At 52.7% G+C, this 11,730-nt stretch overlaps 1 protein-coding gene and 1 long non-coding RNA gene across 2 annotated transcripts; one reads left to right on the top strand and one right to left on the bottom strand.

Annotated features, from left to right (window-relative positions):
- Window positions 1–244: 244 nt before the first annotated feature.
- Window positions 245–9,659, bottom strand: LOC307193601. Its single transcript, XR_013830363.1, has 3 exons — window positions 9,557–9,659; window positions 965–1,288; window positions 245–423 (listed from the first exon to the last, which is right to left on the bottom strand). It is a non-coding gene; the product is annotated as an uncharacterized lncRNA (long non-coding RNA).
- Window positions 6,778–11,222, top strand: PRRT3 (proline rich transmembrane protein 3). Its single transcript, XM_079935826.1, has 3 exons — window positions 6,778–8,103; window positions 8,315–8,470; window positions 9,079–11,222. The coding sequence occupies exons 1-3, from the start codon at window positions 7,086–7,088 to the stop codon at window positions 10,836–10,838; spliced, it is 2,934 nt and encodes a 977-aa protein (XP_079791952.1). The 5' UTR covers window positions 6,778–7,085; the 3' UTR covers window positions 10,839–11,222.
- The last annotated feature ends 508 nt before the right edge of the window (window positions 11,223–11,730 follow it).

Here is an 11,730-nt window from a genome sequence, read left to right as displayed (position 1 = left end):
GTTTTCCCCTCCCCCTGCTTTTTTTCAAGCTGTTTATTTGTTGAAGAAACCACGTATTTGTTACAGAAGTCTGTGAGTCTTTTTGAAAGTATTCTTATCTGGATGGGAAACCAAATCTTTAGATTATTTTTCGCTTCAAGGAAAGATTAAGGGGAATTAACGATAGATAGGTGAATTCGTGATAGATGCGTAGAAAATTAAGCAAGTAAAAAACCAAGCAACACTTACCCCAGGAAAAACAGAACATCTAGCAAAGGAATTATAATCACGGTACACTCCTGACTCAGCCTGAATAATTTGTCTCGTGGTTCTTGTAAATGCAGACTTATGATATAAACAAAGGCTGCGCAGAAAAACGTGGAAGGCAGTATGAGAGCTAAATCTTCACGTTCCTTTGTAGTAGTCAATAGGTAGAATCTAAAACTGAAAAAAAAAATGTAACATTAGCAGCATAAATCTGACGCTTAGAAAATAAATATAAAAACCAGAAGGAATAATCAGAAATACCAGAAAGAGTTGAAGGGAATTGGGAGTGAGAGGGAATGAAATAAGGAACAGTTGATTTTAAAGTGTGTACTGGATAATCAGACTTATTAACAACAAAAAACTATGTTTTTTGAAAAGACTGGGTTCGTTTAGTTGGTGTCCGTGGAGGCTAAAATCTGAGAAGGAATGAGTTAAGACGGCAGGAACCCTTGAGGCTTAACTTGGCCAGTTGAGTGAAAGGGTATAATTGTTCCTGTCCTCAGAGATAGGACAGCGGGCAGAACACAAAGAATGTCCTCCAGGCGGCAGCATCTCGCCCACACCCCACCGCACCCGCCACCCCACCCCACCCCCACCCCCACCCCCACCGTGCTGCCTTTTGTTCCTCTGCTCCTGCCCGCCAGAGCTACCAGCCAGAAAAGAAATGCCAGCCAACTGTCCTGTCTAAGCAGGAGACGTCATCATTGCTGTGACTCACCTTTGCCTTTTCCTTCTCTCTCCCTTTCCTTGGGAGCTTCCCAGGTACTCTAGGTTAGGAGCTCCCAACAACTCCCAACGCTGGTGGTTTGCTGTCCTTTCAAGAGATCCCAGTTGGAGGCCTATTTTCAGACTCAAACTCCTAGCACAGTTGGAGCCACCTGGAAGGCCTGGGTTTTTCATCTCCCCTTCTCTCTCTGAGATGCCTCCAGAGGGGCAGGATGGTGTCATCACTCTTAAGATCACTGGCTCTTATGGTTTGGCTTCTTATTTGCTGTGTGTCCTTGGACAAATTACTTCACCTCTCTGAGCCTGGACTTGCTGGCTGTAAAATAGAGAGCATAATAATATATAGGGTTGCTGTCAGGAATTAAAAAGAATAATGCATGTACGCTGTGTAGCACAGCTCCTGGCAGACTAAGCTCTTGGTAAACAGAGCTACTGACCATCCCCCATGAGCTTGGAATCATCCCTTGCCCATTCTTGCTGTCCCAGAGTCTCCAGGATGATGCTAGGAGCTCCTCTGAGCTCCTCCCCACCTACACCTGGCACCCCATGCTCCCCACTTACGTTCACCTCCACACACACACATACACACACACACACACACACACACACACACCCCGTCAGTCTCCTCTTTCCATTGGATCAGCTTTCATCTTGGCCTCTGGGCAAAGGGATCATAATATCCCTTGCCTTTGTGTGTGATCTCAAAAGCCCTACCAATCCATGGTTTGGAAACACAATGGGATTGGGGCTCCTGGCTCCAAAGAGGTATCCAGGGAGCAGCGAAAGGATCCTGAGTGGATTGGGGGTTGGGCACTGTCAAGGCAGTGAGACTCTGCAGGGGCATGAATGGGTGGTCCACGCACACACACCCTGCCCTCCTCGGGGGAAACTGAGGAAGGGAACCAAGCCGGCTCCAAACCTGCTGAGGGAATCTCGGCATCTCTAAGGAGACTTATTAGAGAGTTCACAGGAGGCACTGAGAAGAGGGACCTGGACCCCGCAGCTTCTGTAGTGCGCCCCTAGAACTGTCCTCCCACCAAGACTGCCCACAGGGGAAAAGACAGAGGTCCCTCAAAGGAAATTAGGATACTGTCAGGAAGAGAGATCTTGGACAATGCCAAAAAATGCCAATTATCTATTACATATAGAATCAGGATCTAGATAACTTCCCACAAGATCAGAACAACTGGTTAGATCTAACAAGATAAAATAAACAACAAATAAATGTAGCATCCTACAGTGAGGGTCAAGAGACCAAATGCACACAACGAGATGAGGAAGACCTAGTCAATACTGGGCAATAAAGTGATGTGGCTGCCAGAAACATTACTTTAGGGTGAGGTCATATTAATAGAGGAGTAGAATCTAGGAAAGGGGAGGTGAAAGTTCAGCTTTATTCTCAACTGGGTTCAGTTCCAAGAGTTATACTTTAAAGAGGACATCATTAACCTGGTAAAAAGGAAACAGAGGAGAGATGTCACAATGGTGAAATCCCAGAACCCTGTCCTTCGAGGAAAGACTAAAAGAACTGGGAGCGTTTGGCCTGGAAGGAGAAAATTCTAGAGAAATGAGAGATGACTTTACAATCCTGAAGGGGTTCCCACAAGAAAAACAGTAAAGCTGGTCAGATGATATGGTGAAATGGGAAAAGCCTGAACCCTCTCCCAGAGTCAGAAAAGCTGGATTCAGTCTCCACCGTTTATCAGCTACTAGGGACTGAACACCCTTCAAACTGCAACATGTCAGACACAACTAATGGCTGAGTATTGCTCTTCTGTGAGAGACGCAGGTAGGAAAACACTGGGAGAGAGATTTCAGCTCAAACCTAGGAAGGATCTTTCTTTCTTTTTAAAATATTTATCCTTCTTATCTCTGATCACAAAAGAAATACATGATTGTATTAAACATTGGTAAACAGAAAAGCAAAATTAGATAAAAATCGCATCACCCACTATTTACCTTCTAATATTTAGGGATAGGATAGATGATTGATTGATTGACAGATGTTAACAAAAATGGGATCATACAAATACTTATCTGAGAGAATTTAGAGTATCAGCATTAATGATGTATATATTAGCATGTAAGGATGCTTACTGCAGTATTGTTTCTAGGAGAAAAAAAAAAAGCTGTCAACCACCCGATTACTTATCAGTAGGGGAATACTGGGAATGTTTGCGAAACTAACGGTACATCCACAGCATACAATACTGTGCAGCTAATTGAAAGAAAGGGTGGAGCTAGTATGTACTGCCTTCGAAATGTTTCCAACATATATCTGCTTAAGGCAAAACAAAGTTATAGAATAATAGGCATAGTATGATCCCATTTTTGTAGAAATGCATGCACATATATATTTTATATGATGCAAAGAAAACAGAATGGTGTTAACAATGGGTATATCTGGGGGGCGGAGTTGGAGAGACCAAGGATAAGACAGTTCATGTGTTCTTTGAACATTTCTATGTTGCTTGAATTGGGACAATCAGCACATATTACTTTTATAATTCAAATGACTGAAATTTAAATAAACAACAATCTACTCTGGACATGTCTCCATGCCATTAAAGATTCTACATCGTATTTAATGGCCACATGTATTCCTTGTGTGGATTCCTCTTAATGTGTTGAACCTAATGGTGGAGATTTAGCACATCAGGAGCTGTCCAAAGAGGGACCTGGAGCATTCTGACAGACAGACCTGAAGATGTGCAGACCCGCTGACCTAACCATGCCTCAGGGAGGAAATTATGATAGGTACACGAGTGCATGTGCACAAAGATGTCTATGCGAGCATGTCCCTGCCTCATTATTCCTGCTAGCAAAAGGCTAGGAACAATCTACATGTCCAACCTCATGAACCAGATAAATAAAAATGACAGGCTGATCATATGCTGTAGTTCTCAACACTGAATACAAGAAATGAGATGGATCTGTAGAAATGTACATGGAAAATGTGCCAGGATATATTGCAAAGTGAAGGGGAAAAAGGCAAGTTACAGAACGACATGTACAGTATGATTTTTTTCTATTTAAAAAGTATATATGGCTGTGCCTTGAAAAAGCTGAAGGATACACATCAAGCTGTAGGTAGGATTTACCTGTAGGTCCGTATGTGTTATGTATGTAGCCCTATAAGGATATAGGTCTAGAGACATTAAGGAAGTGAGCTCCCCGTCCCAGGAGGTATGCAAACAGAGATTGGCTGCCCCGTTTTCGGGGATGCTGCGGAAGTGATTTCTACATCCCTCGGAGGTGACCTCAGTTCCCTTCTTAGCCCTGAGAATCTCTCAGAGAGGGGTGGTCAGGACTGGGAGAAGAATCCACCCCTAAGGGGAAAGGGTTAAGCGGGGATGGCGCTCCTGTGGGCGGGCTCCGCCATCGGCAGCGCCGGGCTCTGTTAGCCAAGTCTGAGCATCTCGGAGGATGCGGCGCGGCAAGCGGCTTCAGGGACGCGCGCAAGGTGAACGCGGGGGCTGCCAACTCGGCGCCCAGGTGAGGAGCTGGACTAGGGCGGGGGTGATGGCGGGACCCAGGCAGGGAGCATGGCCTGCAGCCCCCCTCTCAGGTGCGAGCGGCAGGGCCTGCACCAGCGTGCACCCCCCACCCAGGACACTGCGGGAAGGCGCGGAGCCAGGGGAGAGGAGATGGAGGAAAAGGAGAGGTAACCTGAGATGGACCAGCTCCTGGAGGCTGCCCTGCGGCGGCCCTCGCCCTGCCCCCAGGCCGGCCTCTTCCCAGTCCCTGAGGGAGGGAGAACACCCCCCCACACACACAAAAAAATCTCTTCAGCAGCAGGAAACCAGGACTGTGCAGCCCCCTTCTCATCCGGAGGTGACTACATCTCTTGGATTGCGGGTGGTGAGTAGATGGTAGATGCTTATCGCTGAAGGCCCAACTCTGCTTCTCCTGCTCTGCAAAGCTTTTCGGACCCCCTGTGTAAAATGAGCCAATGCGGGTTTCACAGCCCCTAGTATGGCCATTTGCAGCCTGTGTGACCTTGGGCGAGTTGCTCAACCTCTCTGAACCTTGCTTTCTTCCCCTATGAAATGGGTATACCCACACCAGCTTGTTTGGGGAGGGGTGGATAAAATCGAGGACAAGCAGCTAAGCTTAGCACAGGAGCCTAAGTGGGTAAGAGCTCAAAACAGGAGTACTATTATTAACCAGTGCCTGTGTTAGTGGCCTTCCAGTCCTTCCCCCTCAGCTCACCACCACTCCCCACACTGGAACTGAGCCTTCTCTTTGGGTCCCCAGCACCTAGCCTGGGCCAGGAGCAGAGCATGAGCTCGGTGAATGTTTGAGAAACGAACTAATGAGGCAGATTGGGGAATGGATTTAAGGGGTCTTTGATTCCCCCTAAAATTACCCATAAGCTTTGGTGAACCTGGACACTTTCCTGGGGAGTGCACCTGGAGTTTTCTTCGGCTTCTCAAGGTGTCTGTGAGCCACCAAGGGTCTTTGAGCATAACTGTTTCCCAGAGAGGAAAGGAACAGGGCCTCTGCCCCTAAACACACCCAGGCACGGGCTCTCACAGCCAATGGCCCCCTCTCCTGGTCCCCCTTTCCTGGCCGTGGGGTCCCGTCTTGCCTCCCGGTTCCATTAGGGACTCTCAGGAAGCGGCACCATAAGGGAATATCCACCTGGGCCAGGCATATGCAGTGGCTGGAGACGAGAAATAAAAGATGCAGATGCAGCCCTTGAGAAGCCCCAGGAGGGTGGGGGAGAGAGGAGATTATTATACTATGGGACTGGTGTGACAGGAAAGGGTGGAGGGAGTGTCAGGGAAATAAATACTCAAGCTGAAACAAGCCACCATCATATCCTACCTGGATTTCTGCGCTAGCCTCTCTCCCCCTTTTAAAACACTTCTCAGATCTCATGACTCCCATGCTTAACATCTCCATTGGCTTCCTGGGACACTTAGAATAAAATGCAGGTGCCTTTTCGTGGCTTTTGAGAAAGGCCCACCTTCCTGATTTCATCTCCCTCTGCTCCTTTCTCCTGAATCTGCTGTGCTCCTCATTCCTGCTGAAGGGCCTCTGCACTTTCTGTTCCCTCCTCCAGATGCTTTTTCTGGATATCATCAAATGGCTGACTCCTTCTTCCCATTCAGCGTTTAGCTTAAATATCACCTGAGTGGCCTTTCTAGCACTCCTGGGTAAAGTAGCCCCCCCTCCTTCTATCTCTTAACCCTGTTTTATGTTCTCCATAGCTCACCTTATTTAAAAGTATTCATTGTCTGTCTCTTACCTAGAACACCAGCTCCATGAGGGCAGGTATCTTGTCAATCTTGTTCACTGTTTTATCCCCAAGGTTTGGCACATAGTATGTCCTCCAATTATTTGTTGACATAGTTAAGGGGGCTGGTGGGAAAGAAAGCTTTCTGGACAAAAGGAAAAGTAAAAGGGCTCTAATGCTTATTAAGCTGCAATTCTGGGCCTGGCCCATCCTGTGTTTTGTTATGTCTTATAAGAGCCCCTTTGAGTTAGGTACTACTATTATACCCATTTTACTGATGGGAAAACCATGATGCAGAGGGGAAAAGTAACTCACTCAGGAAATGGTGAAACTGGGATTGAAACCCAGGTCACTCCTCAAAGGCACGGGTGTATTTCTCTCCCTCTCCACCTCTGATATTTGACCTGGGCCCTCAAACATAGGATTTAAAAAAAAAAAAAAAAAAAAAGAATAGGATTTCAGCAAGTGAAGGAGAAGGGAGAGGGCACTGCAGCCTGAGGGAAGAGCAGGAGCAAAGGCGGGGCGCCAGGCAGTTCCGTGGGTGTTGAGGGTGAGGTGAGCATCCTGGTGTGGCCTTGGAAGGCCAGGAGAGGAGCTTATATTCTCTCGTGAGGGCGATGGGGGCCATTGACGGTTTAGAATTAGGGCAAGTGGCATGACCAGAGATGCAGTTTTAAAAGGTCACTCTGGGCAGCATGAAGAGGTTGAAGAGGAAGGGGCGGGTAGAGGAGGAGGATTCTTCCTTTCTTTCCCACCAGCTTCCCTGGGGCAGCCATGGGAGACCCATCTCATGCCAACCCCCTCCTTTTTTTAGGCTCATCCCGTGAAGACTGGAAGCTGAGGGCTCCAGGCCCAGGCATCAGAGCGGACCATGGCTCCCAGCCCCTGGGGCTGTGTGTATGGCCTCCTGCTGCTGTTGCTGCTGCTGTCCCTGGGGGCTGGCTCTGCCCTGGGCCGGGGCCTTCCCAGGCCACTTGAGGACTTGGAACCACACTTGATCCCAGGAGCCCACCCCAAGGGCCCTGTTGGCACAGAGCCCCAGGCCTTTGACTTCTTCTGGGAGAAGCCCAGAGATGAGAGCCCCTGGAACTCCAATGTCCCCCAGGTCCCTGCTGAGGAGGTGCCTGCGAGGCCCACAGACTCCCTTGGCCCAGTCCTGCATGGACCTAAAGCATCCCATGGGGTGCAGAGAGAAGGACTCCCAGTAACTGATGACCTCCAGGTGGCTCGAGGGCCAATTTTTCAGGGCTGGACAGGACCTCCTGAATCACAGGAGTCTATGGAGCAAGAAGCACCAGCCCCCTATCCAGTGGGCACCCCCCATCTCACTTTCATCCCCACAACTCCCAGACTCCAACTCGGGCTAGCCACAGTTCCCCCCACCCCAGGGCAGCCTGGAAGCCAAGTGGGACAGCGACCACCTAGAGATGAGGGTCTTGTGGCCAAAGCCAAGATCAGGGTCTCAGAGACATCCCCCTGGCACCACAAGGGCCCTCCCCACACTCTTGCGCCACGCCCAGGCACCGTCATGAGGCCAGGGCTGAAGGAACAGGGTGGGAGTGAGGAGGACTTCCAGGAGGCAGCTCAAGGCCCCCTCCTCACTCAGCAGGAGCCAGCAGCCCCTGATGCTGGCTCAGCATCACCAGCTGAGGTGGCATCCTCTCAGGAGCCTGGGTCCCAGCCGGACCTGGCATTAGCCAGAAGCCTTCCTCCTGCTGAGGAGCTGCCCATGGAGCTCCCCAAGAAGGCTGGAGGTGGGGAGACCTGGGAAGTCAGTATTCCGAGTCCCTCACCCAAACAGACTGACCTCCCTGATGTTAGGGGCTCATCAGGACCCCAGCCCTCAGGTCTCCCAGCCTCAGAGACTCCTCATGGGCAGCCCAAGCCAGGTGGGTATCAAAGTGAGGGTGCTGAGCAGGGCTGGGACGGGCAGTGTTCTAGGGCAGCTGGATGCCCCAGTTTCTGTGTGACCTCTGATCCCTCTGGGTCCTGCTTTCCTCATTCTGGCAAATGAGGGTGGTTGTGCCTCCCTCCTGGGGGATTAGATTTTGGGGAACGCTGGAGGGTCAGGCAAAGCAATGACTGCTTTTGTTATTTCAGAGATAGCAGCAATGAATGGAGCAGACCCCATCTCCCCCCAGCGGGTGAGAGGAGCAGTGGAGGCCCCAGGTACCCCCAAGTCCCTCATCCCTGGCCCTTCGGACCCTGGCCCAACTACAAACGGAACAGAGAGCCCTGTGGGAGCCCTGCAGCCAGGTGAGGGCATGGCTCAGGGGTTGGGGAGATCGGGTACTCTAATACCTAAGAACTTGTGTGAGGTATATATGCAAGGGATGGGGAGTGAATGGGGACAAACACCTCCTTAAAGGAAATGGCCAACAACTTCAAACAACTTAGGATAATAAACTACTACTCACTGGGTACTCTGGGAGAAGTCATTTGCACTTTGGGGGCTAGAAAATTCTTAAATATAAATTCTTAAGTATACATGGGTATATTTAGTGCAGTGATTCTCCAACTCCCACAGTTCGCCAGAGGAGCTTTTAAAAAATTCCAATGCCCAGGCCCCAGCACAAGGAATTCTGACGGAGTTGATCTCCAGGTGATTCTAATATGCAGTCCCCGTTGAGAGCTGCTGGAATGTTAATAAAAATGATAGGTCACATCCATTTAACACTTATTGGGTGTTGGGGACTGTGCTAAACATGTAATCCTCACCACAACCCAGTGAGGAGGGGTGCTGTTACCATCCCCATTTTACAGATGTGCTTAGAAAAGTTAAGTAACTTGCTCACCACACCGGAGGATGATGGAAAATCAAAAGTACTTTTCAAAGGGCTATTTTAATATTATTATTGTTGCAGATGAAGCTGAGGAGTGGCCGGGGCGCCCCCAAAGCCATCCCCCAGCGCCCCCTGTCCAGGCCCCCTCGACGTCACGCCGGGGCCTCATTCGGGTCACCACGCAGCGTGCCCTGGGCCAGCCACCCCCTCCGGAGCCCTCCGCCAGCTCCGTGGCATCAGTCCCAGCCTCCAGCCCCCCGGCCAACGCCACCTCACCCCCCCTGCGCTGGGGTCCCCTGCGGCGGGTGCTGAGCTTTTCCTGGGAGCTGCACGTCTACGGGGTCGGGGTGCTCTTCCTGCTGCCTGCGTTGTTGGCACTGGCCTCGCTGGCAGCCGCCCCTGCGGGGCCCCGGTTGGCACTGGTGGCGGCGGTGCTGGTGCTGGTGGCGTCGGGGCTGCGGTCCGCCTACATGCTCACCGACCCCTATGGCTCGCAGGCACGACTGGGTTTACGCGCCGGCCTGGTGCTCTACAATCTGCCCTTTCCCTTGCTACTCACCGCGCTGGCGGCCCTGACCCTGCTCGGCCTGGGCGCGGGGCTGCCACAGCAGCTGCAGAACCCTCTCCTCCTGGGAGCGCTGGCGTTGGCGCACGGCTTGGGGCTGCTCGCCACAGACCTGCTGTCGGCGAGGCCTGCTTTCAACCTCCTGGCTCAGGGCTTATCGTGCGCCTGGGGCGCGTCCGTGGCTCTGGGCACGCTCTGCCTGTGCCGTCGCCGCCTGCTGGACGGGCCGAGGGGCTGGGATGCCAGTCCGGGCCCGAGGCTGCTGGCCGTGGCGGGCGCGCTGGGGCTGCTGGCCAGTGGCTTGCAGCTGGCGGCCGCTCTCTGGCTGTACCCGGGCCCCGGCCGGGTGGGCCACTTCTCGTGGGCCTGGTGGGGCGTCCACTTCTGGCTGCGCCTGCTGGAGCTGACGTGGGCGCTCACCCTGGCGCTGGCCGCTCTGGCCGCCGCGCGGCCCAGGCCGCCCACAGAGCACGCCTGCTGGGCTAAGCTGCTGCGCCTGGCGTGCCCTGCGCCCTCCGGCAAGAGCGAGGTGCCCGAGAGGCCCAACAACTGCTACGCGGGGCCCAGCAGCGTCGGCGCAGGTACCCTGGACATTAGCAAGAGCCTCATCCGCAACCCGGCGGAAGGTGGGCCTCCAGCCACGCCCAGTTCAGGCGCCTGGGGTTCGGCTGCGTCGCTGGGCCGCGGTCCGCTGGGTGGCCCGGGACTGTCCCGCAGCAGCATGGGGCCGGCGCCATCGATGAGCGAGCTGGACCTGCGGCCGCCATCACCCATCAACCTGAGCCGCAGCATCGACGCCGCGCTCTTCCGAGAGCACTTGGTGCGAGACAGCATCTTCCGGCGCTGCGGCCTCCGTGGCCTGGCCTCCCCGCCGCCCGGGGGCGCGCTGCGGCCGCGCCGGGGCAGCCACCCCGACGCCGAGCTAGACGGCGCAGGTTCTTCGCTCCTCCGCGGCCGCAGCCGGTCGCTCAGCGACGTGCGCGTGCGCGGCCCGGTCCCACCACATGTAGCGGACGAGCCTGAAGGGGCGGCTTCCGGCAGCTCCGTGGACAGCTTCTCACGGGGCTCGCTCAAGATCAGCTGGAACCCCTGGCGCCACGGGCTGTCGTCGATGGACAGTCTGCCCCTGGATGAGCTGCCCAGCACGGTGCAGCTACTGTCTGCCCCAGCTCCTGCCCCGGGTCCCGCCCGGCCCGGGGAGCCCCAGAATGGGATCCAGCCTCAATGCAAGCCCGGAGACTCCCGCAGCGCCTCCAGTGACACCATCGAGCTCTGAGGGGGTCCAGAAACTCAGAACCAGGGCCCCGCCCTCGATGGCCCTACCGCGGCATGACCTTCTGGGATGCTGAGCATTTGAAAAACATTCCGGGAGTATTCCTGGGCCCCAACTGATTGCAGCCTCCGGAGACAGCCGGACACGAACCCACCCCCACCCCCAGATTTTTGTTTTTTAAAATATCTCTATTTTTCAGCGGGTATTTTGCACAGAGGCCATGACTTATGTGGAATACAGGGTGGACATGCACGTATTTGGGAATGGGGAACAGGGTCCAGGTGCCCTAACATCCCATCCAGACTCTCCAGTGTGAAGATGAGGCTCGACTGTCCAGACTGTCCTCTTTGTGCCAAAGAAATAAACCCTTAGGACTTGGCTCAAGCCTCCCTGCGGCCATGCCAGGATCTTGTTTAGAGGATATGCCCACCCCCAGTGATTTCAAGTGCTGTGTTTATTGCGGAGGGGAGGACTTCCAAAGGAAAGGGCCCTCAACCCCTGGAGACTTTAGAAATAATGGCTATCAATATTTCATGGAACATCTGTCTGCTGTATGCTGTCTTCAGCTTTTCACATCCATCACCTTAATTCTCACATTAAGCCTGAGTGAGAAGCGTTATCATGCCCATTTTATAGATGAGAAGAGTGAAGTTCAGAGATGAAAGTCATTTGTCAGGGTCCTTTGGCAAATGATAGCTGGTACTGAACTGAGAAAGTTCCACTCCTAAGCCTGGTTCCTCCATCCCATCTCCCTTCTCTTTACACTACTTCAGGGCCAACCCTCTCCTTTGTCCTCCTTCTACTGCTCCTCCATCAGGATACCCTCAGTTTCCCAGGGTGTTAGGAAACTTCCCCAAGGGTGGAGGGGCTCTCAGTAGCTTAGGCCAACCTATGG

This window comes from Stenella coeruleoalba, assembly GCF_951394435.1.
Source record: "Stenella coeruleoalba genome assembly, chromosome: 10".
NCBI lineage: Eukaryota > Metazoa > Chordata > Mammalia > Artiodactyla > Delphinidae > Stenella > Stenella coeruleoalba.
The sequence above is the reverse complement of the archived record's forward strand: the minus strand, read 5'-3'. Positions and strand labels throughout refer to the sequence as shown.